The 21005-nt window shown below is 37.3% G+C and overlaps 3 protein-coding genes across 3 annotated transcripts; 1 reads left to right on the top strand and 2 right to left on the bottom strand.

Annotated features, from left to right (window-relative positions):
- The first annotated feature begins 4693 nt into the window (after positions 1-4693).
- PNT1 (mannosyltransferase family protein) lies at positions 4694-8633 on the top strand. Its single transcript, XM_087331779.1, has 4 exons — positions 4694-5052; positions 6997-7179; positions 7375-7904; positions 7991-8633. The coding sequence occupies exons 1-4, from the start codon at positions 4776-4778 to the stop codon at positions 8312-8314; spliced, it is 1314 nt and encodes a 437-aa protein (XP_087187905.1). The 5' UTR covers positions 4694-4775; the 3' UTR covers positions 8315-8633.
- Positions 8634-10029: 1396 nt separating this feature from the next.
- On the bottom strand, positions 10030-12550 carry LOC147854252 (uncharacterized). The gene has a single exon (XM_087330877.1). The coding sequence runs from the start codon at positions 11990-11992 to the stop codon at positions 10397-10399; it is 1596 nt and encodes a 531-aa protein (XP_087187003.1). The 5' UTR covers positions 11993-12550; the 3' UTR covers positions 10030-10396.
- Positions 12551-15098: 2548 nt separating this feature from the next.
- On the bottom strand, positions 15099-20462 carry LOC147854251 (CBS domain-containing protein CBSCBSPB3-like). The gene is made up of 14 exons (XM_087331131.1): positions 20263-20462; positions 18536-18704; positions 18331-18463; positions 18081-18251; positions 17911-17989; positions 17711-17824; positions 17526-17592; positions 17150-17255; positions 17011-17069; positions 16809-16912; positions 16575-16708; positions 16404-16492; positions 16230-16319; positions 15099-15807 (listed from the first exon to the last, which is right to left on the bottom strand). The coding sequence occupies exons 1-14, from the start codon at positions 20424-20426 to the stop codon at positions 15592-15594; spliced, it is 1695 nt and encodes a 564-aa protein (XP_087187257.1). The 5' UTR covers positions 20427-20462; the 3' UTR covers positions 15099-15591.
- Between the last annotated feature and the right edge of the window lie 543 nt (positions 20463-21005).

Genomic DNA, 21005 nt, shown 5'->3' with positions numbered 1-21005 from the left:
TAGGCTTTCATCCCATGTCTATTATCAAACATGAAAGCATTATGCATTATTCCAATTGTGTTGTAGACCCCAATAACGTAAAAATTGGAACAATATCTCCATCTCATCATTTGATCCATTTTGAACATATTGAGAAAAACCCCATTGTTGAGGTCTCAAACAACAACGAGTTTAAAACTTGCCAAATGTCCGATAAGTACTTCCAAATGGTACACGCTATAGGACATTTAATGAACCTATGTGTATTCTCCTCCAATGGAATGGTACAAAAGAAACAAGTGTCTAGCCCTAGTCCTCATCTCTTTAAGGCCGAACCTAATGGGAGCCCACCAATCATGACTCTCCATATGAATACCTTTGCACGAAATGGTAGATGGGAATGCCAACCACGTTGTAATATTTTCCACCACCTCTGACTTATATACATTCCACAACTTCGTTGCTTTAGGAGATAACCAAGATAATGATGTCATCGCATGATGATACGATATATTTGTAGTGACATGTAACAAGCATGTACCATCTTGTAACCACCAATCTACCCAAGGTGCAAATTTGGTTTTCAATGGCACTGATCCTTGCAACAATGGTATATCATGTAATTTCTCCCAAATAAATACATAATTTAGGGAAATACATAACCATCTCTTGGCATCTTCAAAATCTGACAACCTTTGAGATTCATTATCAACCACGTCTTCCAAATGTACAATCCCCAATCGAAATAAACGATCGAATTGAGATCTCAACTTCTCTTTCCCATGCCAAAACAACACTCGAGAAGAAACAACCAATTCATTTTGTAATGAATTACAATATTCTCGATCACTTGATGGTCCCTGTTCAAAAAGAGATAATGCATCTTACCACGATCTTACCAAATGTTGTCCACACACAGAATGTCGAATCTTTAGAGGAATACTTCCATTCAGTAGTGACCACCCTGATGCTTGAATCTTTGTTTTCCCATGCACCAATCCTTCATGCTCAATAAAATATTGCATCATAGATATCCATGGTTGTTCTTGTTGACATAAATCTATGAGCCATCGAATGCCTTTCCAAATCCAATATTCTTGCACCACCCAGCCTTTTAGGAGTAGCCAAATGGTCCCATGAAATCCATATAACTCCCATCATTTCTCCCTTCCGCCACAACATGAACCAAATAGGTTGTAACATGCATTGTAATGCCTTCTTAGTCTAAGGAAGTAAATGCAAAAAATATAATAGCATGGGTATCAAGATACATTGCACCACTTTGAGTCGTACATGAAAGGGCCATAATTGAGACTTCCAATACATAAATTTGTCCCTCAAATTACCACCAATCCAATCAATCAATTGAACATTTGTAACATTTCTCTCTCTCTCTCTCTCTCTCTTAACCAAGACGTATGTATATGTGCCCCCCCATGTGTTATAAACTTATATCAGTATGTATGTATCAATAATTACTAATATGTATGTATGTATGTATGTATGTATGTATGTATGTATGAAACATACGTGCATTCTCATTCGAGTATGTTTCAAACATTTGAGTATGGTAAACACCCTCAACGTATGGTAAATATCTTACTTTTGTATTCGTTATTTATTATAAGATAAAGTTTTTTTAAGGTAAAAGGAGTAAAAATAAAAACATGAGAATGTATTGATAACATGTGCATTCGTATGAAACGAAAAGTTTGCCAATGCATTCGAGCATAGTATGTACCATACATGCCTTCGCGAATGATTGAAACATTCGAGCATGGAATAACATACTTTTGGATTAACTATTTATTATGAGGTAAATAAACCCTAAAAAGGGAAAAAAACCTTAGTAAAGGGGGGGGGGGGGAACACAAGAATGTTTGAATAACATTCACATTCGTTTTCCAACGTATGAAACCGAATGTTATGCTAGACGAACACGAATAGCGACAAGCCTAAATGGCAGACACACAAAGGCCCCATGCACAAGGATGGTCATATATTGTTTGGTTTTGATGGAAGTTTATAGGATAACTGTATGTGAAGACCCATGTTTGTAAATAGTTATTTACAAAGACCACGTCATTTGTCATATATGAATGACTAGTCATATCATTGTTACAACCATAACCTTATTGAACAATTCTATACATTGGATGCTTGGTTACTATGTTTGAGCACCCTTAAGCCAATCATCCCATCAATGTTTCCATTGTTTTCTTATCGGTAGCATCTTCTGGCAATAATGGCAATAAGCATGTACCTATAAACTTAAACAATAAGAAATACGTGCAATATTCTTAGGCTATAAAATTACGGAGATTTTAAAGATGGTATAGGCCTTTATAAAAAGAGTAAGGGACCCAAGTGCATCCTTAGTTCCGTGGAGGTGAAGTGGTGATGATGACTAAAACAATGCGTGATAATGTTTGCACTATGGATTTCAAGCGGTACAAAAAGTACAAGGAATAATTGCTATGATTGAGCATATCAAAAAAATATGTCACATTAGACACATTACATGTGGTTATGTAATTCCAATGCAAGAATACATTGACGACATGTAACTGTGGCATGATGAATGACATCATTCCATGTTGTTGTTATTTCACTACTGATTATTGCGTGGAATACAAAACAATTGCACGTGTATGACAATATCACTGATCAAACTAACGACAAACTAAATAATGATAAATTAATGGGAATAATGAATCAAGGGCGCTCAACCACACCTACTAACATGGAGCAAAGGACATGAGAAAAACAGTAAATACAATTAGTGTCCTATACCTAAAATATTATTGTATGTTGTACATTGGTTATTGAATAAATCTAAACAGAGACGGTTCTTCTCCAACCAAACAACGCATCCAATAATGTCAATGCAAGAGATATGGAGTGAAGTTCTAGCCACTCTATAGAGCCAATACGATGGCCTCAAGGGCGTCTCCGATGGAGTTGAAAGATAACGACTAGCCTTCATCCAAGAGTGGTTGCTCTCACCCTTTCTTGAGTCAGTGGGCATCCACATAAGATGGAACTATCGCGTCCCGATAGGGATTTGTCTATAACACTTTTATCTATAAAATTTTATAACTAATGGATGGAGTTTTGTTTGGAAAATAAATAAATAATAAGAATCTAAAGAAGAGAGTACACAATCCTTTTTTTATAGCTCAACGAATAAGGCCCCCAAACCGGCATGTGTTGCCACATGGCATAGGTCCTTATGGTTTGTCTTAGTTCCTAGGATAAACATTTATGTGGCTATGCTAATCTTATACAATTTAAATTAGTTGTAGAATTGGTATGTGAGGTTAAGCCTAAAACATTAAAGTAGACGCCACAAAAGGCATTATTTGAGTGTATTGATAAGTAGGTCATGCAAGACAAATCAATGTTTAGGAGTTTGGACATGGGGAACAACATTGACTAGAGGTGAACTAAGTGGATGACACTTCAATATGGGATGCATATAACACAACTTCAATTGTTTTAAATGTATAGATATCAAGCTGGGGTTACCCTAATGCAAAGGGAGACTTTGAAGTTCCTTTCTTCTCAATGTAAAGATTGATGCTATATTTTACTCTAAACATGCATTAAGTAAGAAATCTATGATCATTTGCTTCTTTCAAGTTTAACCCCTAAATGATGATGTGCGCCTTTAGCATGCATTTCTAATTCTTCTCAATGTCAAGATCGATGCTATATTTTACTTTGAACATGCATTAAGTAAGAAATCTACGATCATTTGCTTCTTTCAAGTTTAACCTCTAAATGATGATGTGCGCCTTTAGCATGCATTTCTAATAACACATGATAATAAATTCACATTTGCAGACATGTACTTGAACCTTTTGTTTTTGGATATGATGACTTGTTCACACATAAGACGATCGAATATAAATATTTCATAGAAAAGCAAGGTACGTTGGTGCCGCACGTGTGCGCGAATATATGCACCATGGGTTAATCATGGACTGATTATACGGCCAACTTGGTTTATCATGATGTATTTAAATTGTCCACCTTGTTTTCTCGTAGACAATACGCATAATCCAAACTTAATAGTAAAAAAGTGTCACATTTATCACGGTAAAGAAATCCATCTCTCTTGCCCAAACTGCGATTTGTAGGCATAATAGTAGCTATGAGTCTGCAATGACTTAGCTCAAGCCTAAAACCTAGTTGTTAAACCATTTTAAACAGTTTGCCTGTTCAGTTCGGCTTGATTTAGGCTTGAGCTTGGCATGGCAAGTGCTAAGGCTCAAGTTGAACCGAACTGGTTAAATAGTTTGCTCGATTAAGAAATCGGTTCAGTTTTAGTTTGAAAACTCACTCCCAAACCGGTTATGGTTTAACCGGTTTGGGTTGGACAAGGCCAAATTGGTTTAGCCGAAACCGAACCGTTGCCGATTCCAATTAATATTAGTAGCAACAACAACACAATGATACAGATCATGTGTGGCACCCGATCAGTTCAGTGCGTGTGGGGCGAGGCCGAATTGTTCCCGGCCATGTATATGTGTAGGAGGCAGATATCGAATGGCCGACAAATGGACCACAGAAGCACACATGGGCCATCGAGCCCCGAACAAAAAAGATGTCCGCCTCCTTGTGTTGTCCGGGCACTTCCTCCTTACCAATTGCATGATCTCTTCTCTTATGTCCAGAATCTCACTCAAAACACTTAAAACTTAAAACAAACAAACACTCAAATTTTGGTTCCAACTGTCTGAAGCTCTCTCTCTCTCTCTCTCTCTCTCTCTCTCTCTCTCTCTCTTTTGGCCATGGCCATGGCCATGACACAGACAACCTGGCTCCTTCTTGCCGCTGCCGCTCTCCGCCTTCTCTTCATCGCCTTCGGCGAATGGCAGGATGCTCACATGGAGGTGAGATACACGGACATTGATTACCAGGTCTTCTCCGACGCCGCCGCTCTTCTCGCCAAGGGAAGGTCTCCGTTCGAAAGAGAAACGTACAGATATTCTCCCTTGCTGGCTCTCTTCTTGGTTCCTAATGTCCTTCTACATCCAGCTTGGGGCAAGCTTTTCTTCTCTGCTGCAGGTATGTCAAAGCAATTCATTTTTTCTTGAAGATTTCTTTACTTGGAACGATCCGAGTACTTCTTGAATGTTTTGACGAATGAAAATATTTCAATCTATGCTGAAAACAACAAAAAAGCTTGCCATTTCCGTGGTAGAGAATATTTGAAATATCGGCAAAATAAATTTCATGAAGAATGGAAAAAAATCATTCGTTTAGTTAAATATTTTTTAAATAAAAAAATAAAGATAAATTGTAAAGTAAGCTTATTAGAGTAGAAGTGCAATAATGAATGCTAGAAACGAGAAATGAATGTGCAATAAATAGTGAAATAAGTCAAATTAGAGTAGATGTGCAATAAATGGATGCTAGAAATAAGTTCAAGATTGGGCCTGAATTCATGACCTTCGACTTATAAGACCAATGCTGTAACAAACCGAGCTCTAAGCCGACCTTCGACCTATGAGACCAATGCTCTGATCAATGTCAAAAAATTGCAGCGAATATTTCTATAAATAGTTGTGCTTGAATTCATACGTGAGGCACTCGTGAAAAATGCCCTCACAAATGCAAATATTTCAATATTTAATCATACTTAATTCCTTTCTTATCAAGAAACTTGGTAATTGTATGCTATCACATAGAGCAAAATCCCCTTTTCATTAGTACAAGATAAATATATGAAATTCTAAAAGAAAGACCACACGGCTTTTCTTTTTCTCTACTTCTTCCTTATGGAGAGAGTTTCTGGTTCTAAGTTATTAGATGTAACACATTCTAATCATTCATGCTAGATTTTATCGACTATATATACTTATTGCCAAGGGCTACTTTATTTCCTCTTGTACATCATTTGCATTCTAACTGTACGAAAGTCCTATTCCAAGAAGTAACTTTCCCAACTTTTCAGTGAAATGTGTGCAAAGTCTTCTGTATTGTGAACAACAGTACTGTTTGTGGAAGTTGTTTTCCTAGTCTTACAAGTCTATGTTTATGATTAATGTAAGTGCTAATATAAATAAAGAAATTGTCTTGTTTGGAAGGGAAACAAAACTTTTTCTTTTGTAATTATCTGACTGGGGCATTGCATTGGTTTATAGAAAATTCGTTTGCATTCATTATGAAAATTAAAAAAATTATAAATGGAAACATGGACACAGCGGAACCTACAAGGGAAAACCTAAAAAACACCGTTTCAAAATTGTCTCTAAGTCTCTATGAAGTCATTGGATTTGCAGAACATAGAAGATGATTGGCGTTTTGTTTTGCATAGGAAATGTGACGTGTGGAACTGCTGACCAGCATACAAAAACGTGACAGAATCAACAATAAGAAAATATCATCTAGGGATCAGAAAATAACATTTATGCAAGCTTTAAAAATAATTATTAACTTGGCACAGTATGCTTATGATCATTAGACTTCTTTTACGGCTGTACCCATTAATTATCCATACTTTTTTCTAATTGTGTATTTTCGTTGACCTGATGTACTGGTTTTTTGTTAAAGAATTCATTTGTTAAACAACTCGGCTTGTATATTTTTGCCCATGTTTTGTATTTCAACAGCTATATATTTGCAATTATCTTTAATTTGTGAGGTAGGAACTTCTGGTGTTGTAAAGGTATGATATAATTAGTTTTTGCTTCGTAATGAGGTGAGTGAACTTATGCCAAAGTCATCCTGTTTTATTTGTTTGTTTTTAATCATGATTTATTTAGTTGTATCTGCAGCAGTAGTTTGCAGAGAGTAAGCTTAAACTCCTTATTGTGTAATGTTTTAAAACGGGCCCAAGATAAACAAAAAACATTTTCATGCCATGTGAATCATTTTCTTGTATAACTTAAATATACTTGCTCTATTTTTACTGGTCTTTTGTAAACCTGTATTCTCTTGGACTTGCAAAGAATTTAGATATATGGGTCATTCAGCACATAGTCCTAACATCCATATTTTGAACCTCAGATTTGCTTGCTGGGCATTTGATTCACCAGATTCTGGTTTTGCGAGGCATTAATGATTTTACAAGCATCAAATGTACAGCCTTATGGCTATTCAACCCTTTCACTTTTACAATAGCCACACGAGGAAATTGTGAGGCAATGGTTTGCTGCATAATATTAAGGATAATACTCTGCCTTCTAAAAGGTACTCTATCAACCTGGAACTTTGATTTTATGAAATGCTTTGCATATATATATTTAGACATTAAATAATATTGATACAAGATTGTTGCAGGAGTTTGTTTTAAATGTAATGTCAATAGGAGAAATTAGAAATTTCATGTGAAATAAGCTTTATGCCCTACAACATCTGTTTCTCATGGTTTCTAATTTGATACAGGGCGACTCGTTGAAGCTGCCGTTTGGTATGGTTTTGTGGTGCATTTTCGTATCTACCCAATTATTTATGTCATAGCTATATTGATTGTTCTTGACAACAGCTATATGAGTTGCTCTACCTTAGATGAGGCAAAAAATACTGGGTTAGTGAAAAAGAATAGGAAAGCTACAGAAGTACAAAAATTCAACATCTCATATTTTGTGAAAGTTGTGAATAGAAACAGGATAGTTTTTGGGGTTGTTTCTGGAGGTGTCTTTTTTCTGTTAACTGGTATTTGCTACTGGTTTTATGGAGATAAATTCCTGTATGAAGCTCTACTATATCATCTCACAAGAACTGATCCAAGACACAACTTTTCCATCTACTTTTACCACATATATCTTCACCATGAACACCAGTTTACTTTATTGGAAAGGCTTCTCTCATTTGTGCCCCAATTCCTGGTCCAGAGTGCACTGACAGCATTCTATGCCAAGGATATCCCATTCTGCTTTTTTGTTCAAACGGTGGCTTTTGTGGCCTTTAATAAGGTTATATTATCCTCAACGTGTCTATAGAAGAAATTCTTTATTTTCAATCTGTTTGCAATTACTAATATTATGGAATTTACATGCAGGTCATTACAGCACAATATTTTGTATGGTTTTTTTGTCTGTTTCCTCTCATCCTACCATGGAGCAGGATGAAGTTGATGTGGAAAGGCCTGACATGCATGGTGGTGTGGACCACTGCCCAACTGCATTGGTTACTATGGGCTTACGCTTTGGAATTCCAAGGAAAAAATGTGTTTTTTGGGCTGTGGATAGCAAGCATTAGCTTTTTTGCTGCTAATATCTTTGTTCTGTCTATGCTTATTTGGTATCATACGTACACTCCATATTCCCCTAGCTATAAGGTTTATGTGGAAAATGCAATACAACAAGGGAAGAAGCAGTATTGAGGTGTAATTTTTTATTGCGGGAGCGTTTTTACTTGTTGGAAATCGCTGCCACTTGGTCGGCAGTGACTGCAAAATTAGCTCAGAAAACATGGTGATTTGAGTAGATAATTCATTTATTTGATGAGGAAAACATTAGAGTTGAATTTCTGTACATACCATTTGTCAACAATTTCTAGATGTGGAGATTCTTTATACGTTCCAATGCTAATGTTTACAGGTTCCTCAAAGCCAGCAGAAATTAATGATATGCTCTAAAGATTCTGTTATATTTTTCCTGAACTTAGATCTGGAGATGAATACATGGTTGGCTGACATTCAACATGATAAACTTAGATTTGGAGATGTTAAGCATATTTGGCATTAAGAACATTAAGAACATCCAAAGCATAATACCAGGTGTCATATTTGTGAGTTTCAAGTGACACAAACTTTTTTGAGGCATTTTGGTACTGAGATATCTTAACAATGAAGACTATAAGTCAAATTATGTGACAATCATGCATATGTGTTGAAGCTTATATTACAATGGCAAATACCATGTACATTTGATGTCGTTTATTAACATTAAAACTTTTCTGTTGTGAATTATAGGAAAAACACAATTTGCAAACATGTCTAATTTATGATTACAACAATACAGTTATCTATTCCAAGATTGCATTAGGGTGCATTTCCCTTGTATAAATGAATAAGCCCCACATTGAAAACAGTTGACAACTGAATTTCAATTTACCAATTTTAGGACCCAAACAAACATGTTATTTGCCTAGCTCATTCCACAAGATTTGTTATAATCTCTTGGTCTTACTCTATTTTATAACTTGCTTTGTGCTCATTCCAATTCCACAAACAAAATGAAAGCTTAACTTAGTGGGTCAAAATTTTATGTTTGTTAACATTCATTTATGACATCAAGGTTCCACAACTTTTTAAAGTTGTGGACTCCATATTTATTCTGTACACATCTATGGTGTTAAGGTATGAGGAAGACAAAAATGATGACACATTTGTAATTTATAGTTGGTTGAATGAAGATTTTTGCTTCTATGCTTAGAGTGCAATACAATATTGGGTCCATCTGAACCTTCCACATATGGAAGGACTAATGCCTTGATAGTGAATGCTAAATGGGGTTCCTTCATAATTGGCTACTTTTTCTAGAGCTGCCTTAACGACATGTATCATTGTTGAGTTCAAGAGGGCAGCCATAACATAATTCAATGTTTTGAGAAAGTACATATTAGTTTCTGACTTTAACTTCAAAGAAAAGCGGTTTCATACAAAGCAGCTTACATCAAGACGTTATATGCTACACAATAAATGACGGAACTTCTTTAACCAAATAAATGATGGGACACCTATGGGGTTGCTTCATTTGGAGCCCTATTAAAAAAAAGGAATATGTGTATGGATGCAAGAATGCCCTAGTGATTAATTACATGACAAGTTTCAAAGAGTTTGGAAAATGGAGATCCAATCCAATGGCCCCCGCATTCGTCTTTATTTCCTTCACTGTCTCTGAATCCCCTTCCTTTCTGTCTGTCTGTTTGTCTGTGTGTTTTACATTCATCTCAAACCGAAAAGATCAGTGACAAAAGCTTTCCTGGTAGTGGTCAGTTAGTCATAGTGCCATCATTGGGACAACGTTCCAAGAAAAAAACACGCTTTCTGCAAATGAGACACACATATGTATAACAGTATATCCTAGCATTTATTGAATTAAAGAAGAACCTCCATGCTTTCTGACATGTACATCACTACAGTTATCTGTCATTACTTTTCACTTGATATATGAGAATCAAGATATGTTCAATTAAGGAAACGTGGCTTTCTGCGAGAGTGAGAGAAAGAAGGGCATTCTGGTTTGGTTTTGGGTGAACGTTCAAAAAAATGGTTGGATCTCGCGGAGACTCTCTCTCAATCTCTCTCCCTCCTCGCTCCAGGAAGACTCACGCGAGATTGATGTGCAGGTGATTTGAATGATCTTCATCACGTATACAAGATTCATCAGCTCACGACATGTTTCTCAACCGCTTTTTCTTCAAACATCAATACCATGCCTCCGGAAGTAGCAGGACAAAGCTACGAATGTATAACTCGCTTTGGCTGAAGATATACCTGAGATTTATAGACTACAGAGCCGTCTATCTTGAATCCAGGGAACACAGTAAACTGCACCACAGGCTGAAAACGGTCACGGCTTGATGAGATCATACAACGTTCCAAAGGATCCATGGTGATCTCATCAATCTTTGAACCAGGACCAGGATGAAGAATCTCGACCTCATGAAGGAGCTTTGAGGAAGCCACCATTCTCTGAAGCTGCCAAACAGCTTTGCAAGACCGTATAAATTCTCGCTTCAAGTGTTCGGACCACTTCGCCTCTGGCCACTCTGCAAACTCTTCCAATCCTTTTGCACCTCTTTTGCAGAGCTTATTGAACTGATCAGCCTCTCCTTGTGTTGTAGTGGAAGCTTTGGTGGGAACTTCTAAGCTGTTATTGATAGTTCGAGCTAAAATATGCGAGGTCTTCAATAGCACGGAAGCAACGCAGTGATCCACACCATGCTTCATATGCCAGAACTGCAGAAAAACGGGTTTATCCACATACGGCTTCATCATCCTCAGCAGCATCGCATGCCTGTCTTGAAAATCCCTCCCATGCATCAGATTCGCATCTTTCTCCACAATCAAGAGTCCTGATAACAATCCAATATTTGCTCTTGCTGTTTCTATCGCTCCCTGGAGCGGATGTGAATATGTGGATGGAGCTGGAGTTAACGACTTGTTTGTTAATGGACACGATCCATTTGGTGAAACTATTCTTTGATGATGTAGACGCTCGATGAAGCTTTTCCATCCCGATCCATGGTTTGCTTCAAGACTTCTTTGTAAGCAATCTATCCTTTCGTTCAATCCACCGAATTCTATCTTCATCTGATTTGTCACACTATCGATTGCACTTACAAGACGCTCAAATTGACTCCCAAGTTTTGGATCGAGCTTCACAAGTTGGTCCTCTTTATTCTGCAGATTCTTGCTTGTAATAAATAAATCTTTCTTTAGTTTTTCTCTTTCTTCAGCTATGTCTAGCGAGTAAGTTTTACATTTAGAACCGTTCTCCGTCTGGCTCTGGCTAACAGGTAGACATGAGGAATCAGATGAGATTCTTGATGGATCTGCCATTGACGCTAATAGCATCTTTTCCGCTTCTTCACGATTTGTATGTGTCACTCCTGACAGTTTCATCCCTCTACTTCGACCAAAGTCTGTGCGTTTGGAATGAGGAAAGCTGATCTCCCTACGCGCTGGTTGCGTTGCGTCTTTAATTGTTGTCTTCAAATAATTATGCTTCATGGATTCTATGGCATCGCTGCTTCTTGTAGAGTCGTCATTACCATTATCTTTATCAAAGCTTCCTGACCTCAATAATGGAAATCTCTTCTTTAGGTTGACATGATGGAACGCACAATGCTGCCGTTCTTGCACGAATTCAGCACCCAGTGTGGATGGCTGCGGGCCAGATACAGATCGTAATCTAGTGATACACACATTGCCAAAGTCGGCATCCTGCCATACAAAGAAAACGACATTCCTCATCATCACCATCATATTGTAAAACAAGATCAAGAAAACATTCACGGAGTCACGAGTAACGCCATGCCCTTCATCATTCATTTTTGCAGTTCAACAATGCAGCTATGCAAACAAGAAAATGAAAAGACAGTCTACAAGAAGTTACAAGTCCGTGTTGGAGTAATCATTCACACAGTAGACTCATGGAAAAGGAGTTCACAACGAGGGAATTGATCCAGGGATCGTAATCAAGAAAATGCAAGAAAGTAGAAGAGGATATGGGAGTGAATTAATAGGAGGGGCAAGAGAAATTCGACTCAGAGAAATGAGAGAATTAACTAACAGTAAAAACAGTGAAATTAATTAGAAACGGTTCATCACTAGCTAAAACATCAAGAAAGGATCAGAGATGCAGTTGGACAAGAGAACCATGGGGGGAACGGAAGAAAGATGAGGGTAAAGGTCACAGCGTTTTTGTTTCTTTGGTTTTTTTTCTTTCACTCGATGAAGTGAGAGGAAGGAAATAAAGGAGGGAAGACTGTATGTCAAGCCGCGCCTTGCCTGCGAAGAAGACGAAGAAGACGTGATCGAGTTCTGATGATCCGTAGGGAAATCCATGGCGATGGCGATGGCGATGGATTCTTCTTCAGTTCTTTCTTTCCGCGCACAGAAAAAGACAAGCTGAGACAAAACTTCAAAAATGAACTAAAAAGACCACACTGTAGTAACAATAAATAATACTAATAAAAAATAAAAATAAAAATAAAAATAATTTTTTTAGGGTATTAATACTAGTATTTAGGATTATTGTTATTAAATAAAAATAAATATTTAGGATATTAGTACTATTATTTAGGATTATTATTATTATTTAGGACTATTATTATTGTTATTTAGGATAATAATATTATTATTTTCTAAAAACTATATTATTCTTATTATTAAGGATGAACTATGAAGTTTTGGGAGGGTAGTATTATGAGGGATTCATTCGAACAATCGCAATAAAAGATGAAGGAAATAATGAAGAAAGGCATACATGTGTGTGTGTGTGTGAGAGAGAGAGAGAGAGAGAGAGAGAGAGAGATGAGAGAGAGAAAGAACCTTTCTTCATTTCCTCGAAATGGTACGTGGCTTGGCCGTCAACCGCCCACTATTGTTCCTTGCACCGTGGTTTTGAGAGCATTTCCTCTCGAAGTGTTCATTAGTTTTGTGCACAAGGGGTTAGGGTTAGGGTTAGGATTCCCTTGCTCATATGTCGCATTGGCATGGAACCGAAGCAAGTCCCATGGGACTTGTACCCACCCTAACCTGCATTTAACTCCGATGGTTGATGCAACTTCCTACATTGAGTTTGGCTTTCTATGTGTTGCATCGAGGTAGTTCCCCTTAGGATATGTCCATTCTTAAAAAAGGACATGGTTGTTATGTTGGGGGTTACTACTTGGGCATTGTTTAGATCACGAGCACTAGAGTGGAAAAGTTGAAACAATGTGCTTTTTAGTAGTGACAACATTGGCTTGTAAAGCCAAAATAATATCACATACTCTCAGAGTATAGCTTCCAATCTACTTGTCGATCTATAACAACACACATCTGTGACAAATGTAAAATGCACGTCGGTGATAAATGTAAAAAGCAACTCCATACATGATAGGTTTTAGTGTTCTCTTTTCTTATATAAGGGGCAATGCATCACATTATGGCATGCATTTAATGTCTTGTCTTATACAATATTGTCAAATAATCATAGAGAACCATTTATAATTACACGAACGCCCTAGTGATTCTAGTGACTTAGTTAATGTTTGTAGAGCACAAATTGATGCATTTTGAAATGTTATCTCATAGAGAGCTCAACCTCTATATATTAGGTGAAAGTGTTTTTAGGGGAGGCATTCATCTTTAACAACACTTCTATAATGGGCTTCAAACATGAGGCCATCCACATCTTTTTCTCCTGAATTGCTTTTAGAATCCCGTATTGCTTTAAGAAGATATCCACTTGGATGTACCTTCTTACTCACTTGTTTTGAACTTACACCTCTATTTTCCTCCCTGAAGTTCTCTTCATGCACTTTTATATTCCGCTTTGACTTCCATGCTTACACCTCAATATTCCCCCATTTGTTTTCTTCTTATGCCCCAATGATCCCACATTCACTTAAACACCATTTTTCATTCTTTTAGTATGTACCTCTAAAATGGTTTCTTCCTAGCCCTGTTAAATCTTTTTCTTAGTACAATTATGACCTTTGTTTTCAAGGTACTCTACTTACACATTAATTCATATCCTTATGACAAGATCCATGCCTTAATTAGACTTGTCCCTACCACCCCTTTTTTGGTTGTGTACTAAATACCTTGGGAGTATCTACAATAGCCATCTTGAGTTGGACGTCTCTCCATTTTCCCACAAAGTAGTGTATATAAGAAAAGAATATGACAACAAAAAACACCACTGTTGTCCTTATAGCAAGGCGAACCCTCTAAAATGTCGTAAGACCATCCAACATAAAAGAAACTGTTTTGAGGTCCACGGAAGATGTGACAAATTTCCGAGTCAATGTCATCCAAATTTGTGATAATACAACCCACATCAAAGACTCGTGTTCATTATTAGCTATCCCTCACTCAAATAACTCTATCTAGGCGTTTCAAATAAGTCTTTCTTTGTGCCTATGTTGTTCGATCATATCACTTTTCATTATTCAAAGAAGCTCATCATTTTGACTTTTACATGATATGTTACAAAAACCAGCTTTACCATTTTCTTTTTCTAAATCAAAGCACCCAACTAACAAATATCAAAATGTTTTAGGGGAAGGTACTCAAAAGCAAAATGTAGAAGAATCTCTATATTAAGAAGGCGAGTTTTGGGAAAAAGTAGTTCACAAATAATATAGAAATCTTTAAGTGAAGAAAGCAACTGGTTTTGCTGATAAAGATGATCATGGGAATCACTGAAACTTCAATGACAAAATAATATGCAAGAACTTACCAGCAATAGATCAAACACCATGGGCATATTCTAGGGCTGGTTCTAAACATGAACAAAAATGTATAAAACGCCCAGTATTGAAGAATAGATGTATTTGTCTTTTTTTACCTTGATTTATTTCTTAAAATGTAAAATACTCTTAAAAGGCCAATTGCAAGGCAAATAGTTTTCAAAGCAGGCATACAAGCCTGTCTATACAGATGACCATATATGTACATATATTATTTTGATCTTCATTTATTTTTTAATATGTCAATTACTTATAAAGCAGACAATGAGACAGCCAAGTGCTACAGGGAAATAATAATTTCCAAAGCTGGCATGCAAGCCATGCTGTACAGATGATCACATGTGTGTGTGTGCATGTATGAATGTATATTCCTATAGATAAATATATATGTATCTACACATACACATAATCGTAATACTATCTTTCAGATGACATTTTTGTAAATGCCATTCTTGGGGATTCATTCATGAATCAAATGTAATTTCCAACATATATCAAAATCTCAAGGGGGCTTAATGAAAGCCCCATAAATTAGGCATGTAAAAAGTCCGGAACTGGATTTTACCAAGGCTGGGTTTGACTTTGTGATCTTTTGCATTGTATCAAAGCGCTCTCCGTTTCCGCATAAAGCACACTGTGTTACATGCTTTTCATCTATCAACACACTTAACATCTATATTCCACACAAGTCTATGTGTTTGGCCGTTTTAAGAACATGAGCATGCTTATCCCAACCACTACTGCAGCTCCAGCTACGGCAGCTGTGTAGGTGGATGATCCCCAGTTCTGTTGGCTTTCCAGGTCCATCTGCGAACCTCTATGTGTGACCTTTTTCTCACTTTCATGTTCTAAAGGAGCATCCTTTATTGCCACGGCTTGTGGGTAGTCTAAACGCAGCTTCAGAACCTGCACAGCATCAGTTTTAAACACATTATGTTACGACATTGCAAATTAGCCAAATAAGGAATAATATAATCCTGCTTTCAAAGGCTCAAATTGCCCCCAAACTTGAGAAACTGACTAGTCCTTTTGTGCATATATATTAACTACTAGGATTGGAAGAACCACTGATCTTTTACTGAAACCTAAGCTAATTGATAAATATGCTTTACGGTTCAGAAGTGTTCTTGCAGGTAATCAATCACCTTAAATTATTTCATGAAAACTATTTCAACATATAATCAGGTCCAGCCATTAGGCAGGTTGAAAGGACACCGGTCTATGGCGATTAATGGAGCATGGAAACATCATACCGTTGTGCTTGACGATTTTGCATTATTTATAACACACCAATCTATGACAACTAGTGGAGCATGGAAACGTCTTACCTTTAAGCCTGATGATTTTGCACAATTTATAGCGTTTACAAGATCGTTGTCGGTAGCTAAAATCACGAGATCACCTTCATCATCTTCATACTGCATGCCAATGTTAATGTGTGACAATACATCACTTAATAAATTTAGAGAACATGCAAATGAATCATGGGAATGGAAAATTACCCTTATCTGTTGTGGTAATTTACTGATATCAAAATCAGCACCAAGCCGCTGTGCTATTGTAGACAATAATTCTGTCAGGCTCTCTGTTCCTGAATTTTCAGGCATCCATGTTAAATTTTGAGTCAAAGTCAAAAGGTATTGCAAGCAAAGGCCACTCAAAATGTGACATACCACAATTGAAACGATGAACGCGACCCTTCGAATCCTCAAGTTTAAATACAAAGGAGCTTACCAAACCTAATGTTGGATATTTCAGGTGATCAGGAATGACACTTTCAGCCACTGACCTTGATACTGAGATATCACTGTTAAAATAGTTCACACAAATAACGAAATAAAACCATTAGAACAACCATATTCAATTCCTAATTATTGCCTTTTATGACTTGAGCGAAAAACTCAAACCTGTGACTGTCATCCTCATCTTCAACAGGGTCTGCTGCAAAAGCGGAATCCCAAAATCTCTGCATTGTGGTTGTCAGATCAGTATTGCCCTCAACTTTGCCAACCTACATCAGATATGCACAGAAAGTCCACTCATGCCAGTGTCTAGATTTACAAAAAGTGGAAAGATGTAAGATAAGAAGTCATAGAAAACTGGAATAACCATAGCAACTGCAGCGTGCGTCAATTGTATAACATCTAGACAAGCTATGATGCAACCTCCTGTAGCCATACACCAGATAAGAAAGTTGAGCAAAGAGCCAAACAACACTTGTTTGCGTTAAACTATCCAGGAACTTGACCTCGATCTGTGACAGGTAAATGAAGGAACTTCCCATCATGCATGATGTGGAGAGCATCGAGAATGGTGGTATCAATTGTGGCACACTCTGGATTTGCAGTCATAACCTGGAACAAGAAGAGCATTGTGACTGTTATGATCAACTGAAAGACACAGACTTATAGCTATTTTCTTAAATTGTTGGACATTTTGTTTTTCAGTAATTGAAGTTAATGTAAATACGCTAGTATTATGGCTTCTTTTTTTAATGTTAATTACAGACCAAGGTAAATAACTCAGAAAAATATAGAAAGAAAAGTTCTCCAAAATATAGAATGGATGGCCATAATTCTAACAAATACTTGCCAAGAAAGCAGAACTTGATAAAAAATGCATACCTTCTCAACAGATGTGGACTCTGGTGCAATTTTTTGAGCAATCACCCGCATTAAAACATCCTTGGGCCTGAGACCATATTATATTTTATTTAACATTTGAGGCCAAAAGTGTTTGAGGGTTGGGGTAAAGAGTCGCACAAGAGGTCTAAATTTGACATTTTGAAAACACAAATTTCAAACATTACGTGAGGATTCCTTGAGGCTTGTTGTTACTTGTTATAATCACTGAGCTGACTCGAAGTTCCTGCATTTTCTTCGTAGCAGCATAAACTGTTTCAGAAGGAAGCACAGTTGCTACTCTGCACCAACTACTCCTATTAGTGTGTAACCTTTACCAGAAATCCAGCACCATTACCTTCCATTTCCATAGAGTGCATCTACTTACTTTGTGTTTTCGGTTATTATTGATCCTAATGAAGGACGGAACATCTTCTCACGAAGTACACCTATGAAGTTTGTGGATGCTAGGATACATTACAGAAAAAAAATGTAAAGTGACAATTGTATCCCAGGAATTACACTGTACCCTGATAATTTGTAACCTTATTTACTCACCAGAAGCAGTATTACCCCATTCTCTTTCTACACCTTGCACTGCTGCAGCTATGGCATCCCCTTTTTCAGCTGCTTTTTCCATTCTAGCAATAGCATCATACAAACACTTGGTAATATCTAGAAGTGCAATAACTTCACCATTTTCGACCACAGGAAGGTGTCGGAATTTTCCTGGAAAGTTAAAGAATGAAAATTTACAACAGGTACTTTATGTTGCAGAAAACGAGAGCTGTTTGAAATTGCATATCACCTTGAACCATCTTCTGCAATGCGTCCACAGCCAATGTCTCACTTGTGACAAATAGTGGATTCCTTGTCATGACTTTAGAAACTATGGTCTCTTCAGGCTTCAACCCTTCTGCAATTACCCTTGTCACCAAATCCTGCATCATCTCAACCATGGTTACTGCAGGTAGTCAGAGAAAACACAATAGTTGAATCGGTGTGATCAATACCTTATCTGTTATAATTCCACTCAACAATGCCCTTGCATCTGTCAGAAGTGCAGCATCTACTCGGCGTGTTTCCATACGGCGGCAGGCATCCAGCACGGTTGTACCCTCTGGAATGGTCAAAGCCTTTGATAGCTTTAACCTTCCAACCGTGCGCTCACCAGATAGTGATCTTTAAAAGAGAACGATAGAAGCCTTAGCCTCTCATTTATATTGACCATAATTTGGATCAGCAACTTCATTAAACAACAACCATCTTCTTCTATTTCATGTATCGAGTTCTCTCTGACAAAATCTACAAGTGTAGACAAGTGATTCTTTTACATTGTGTTATTTACTTTCCTTTGCACAAGGCTTTATCTGAGCATCAGAAATCAACACATGCACCGGTGTGATTCATCATTGAACTTATAAGAAGAATTGACTTTCCTTTGGAAAAGCGTTTATCTGTGAATCAAAAAGCAACATGGGGCAATGAAACCTTTGCATATGTGTGGTCAATCATTGAGCTCGTGCGGAGAATGGACGAGGTTTTTCATCACACAGTATTTGCTGGTAAATCTAAAAGAGCTGATGATGTTTATATCTAATCTCTCAAAGCATTTATTGCAGGATATCCACTATGAGTTTGCAAGCTGTAGCATGTAGAATTTTGTAGCTTGTGTGAAGTCAACTATTAGATAAGCTTCTAAGAACGCATTATCTCTGTTTTTTATTTCATATCAACAGTGAGACGAGGCAGGTCATTCATCAAATGAGAGGGGAAGAGCAAACAATGATATCTTAGATATTATTCTCAAGGAAACCCCATGGAAACTGAAAGAAAAAACACCATGGAAAATCATTGAACCATCAAAACATGAAAATCTGATCAACATCACTATCAAGATGACTCATGTGAATAGAACCATCCATCAGTCATACGCGGCCAACTGAGCATGTATCCATCCTCAGTGGAAGTGGCAGCACTCTAATTCAAGACAAGAGACTTGATAGGTGAAAAACTAGGATACCAATCATATCACAGATATTATTCACTGCCTGAAAACACATGGAATACAGTTTTTCCTGAAAGCGATACCATACTACATTTGCATGCACGCATACATACACACAAACAAACAAACAAACAGTAAAAAGTTCTTGTTCTTAGCAATAAAAGCATCTTGTTTTCAATAGGGAAGCTATGCATATTGTATATATACAGGATTCCTATCGAATAATCTGAAAATTCTAAATCAAACAAATCGTAAGGTATGAGTTTTCCATGAATTCTGAAAAAATCAAACAGCATGGTACAAGGCGCCTTTACAGGAAGCCGAGAGAATGGTCTTAACACTAAAAGGATATTGTCTTCAATAAGGAATCTACATGCATGATGTATATAAATACATGATTCCCACACAAATTCTGCGAAAAAAAATCACAGGGAAATGAGTTATCCATAAATTCTGGCAAGATCAAGCAGCAAGGCACCATTCTTTTCCATAATTTCTGAGAAAGCAAGAGGAAAGGTGGGATTTGGAAATGAGGTCTCATGTAAAATCAAAACGGACTGGTAGATGTCACCGTATGTATGTAGAGTGCTTGTGTATGTGTGCATCTGTATAGAGCATATAAATATCATATGAGGAAGAAAATGCGCAAAAACAAAGACAGAGATCAATAGAGAGAGAGAGAGAGAGAGAGAGAGAGAGGATTTGTGATTTGATTCTGTTTTTCTTACTTACAGCTGACCAGATAAAGGGGTATTCTTGCGTTGTGCAGAAGCTCCAGCGGACGTGCTACCGCCGCCGCCATTTTCTGGTGGAGGTTTCTTCCTGACAAGAGAAGGTCCACGTTTGGCAAGAGCCCCGGAGATGGAGTTTTGCCTCTTGGGAGGTTGGCCGTTCATAGGCGCTGGCTTTTTCCAAGAAAAACACAGAGATCAGAAGGGTTTTTTATTCGTGTGAGGAGGAGGAGGAAGAAATTCGTGGTGGCGATGGAATAATTGAGAATGCCGGGCTCTGCAGGGAACAGAGCAGAGCAGAGAAGGGAATCGATATGAAATGTATGTATGTATGTATGTATAGGAAGTCAAAATTCCCCCCCACCCCCCCTTCTTCCAATGAAATGAACAGAAACCAAAACATATCATATATTTATTGCCTATGCATTATTCTTATTATTACGTTCTTCACAAAGAAGCGAAGAAGCCATTTCTTCATTATACACATACATACATACATACATACATATATTTAATATATATATATATATGTCTAGAGGAAGAATCTATGGAAAGCTTGTAGATTTGGGCCTAGTTGTTTGTCTCCATACGTCTCTGCCCGCCCGTTAGCTCTGTTTCCTTCGATGAGATGTCGCCCAAGGAGCTTGATACGACCAACATGAACGAAGTAAATTAAAGAAGATGGAATGAGTCGTGGGGTAAATCAATCGTACCTGCATTCCATGGCCCCTTCGGTGGCCCGCT

The sequence above is a fragment of the Azolla caroliniana genome, unplaced genomic scaffold (assembly GCF_043228905.1).
Source record: "Azolla caroliniana isolate FFs.n. ecotype wild unplaced genomic scaffold, voAzoCaro1.0.p SCAF_15, whole genome shotgun sequence".
In the NCBI taxonomy this organism is placed as follows: Eukaryota; Viridiplantae; Streptophyta; class Polypodiopsida; order Salviniales; family Salviniaceae; genus Azolla; species Azolla caroliniana.
This window is presented reverse-complemented; position numbering and strand designations above follow the sequence as displayed.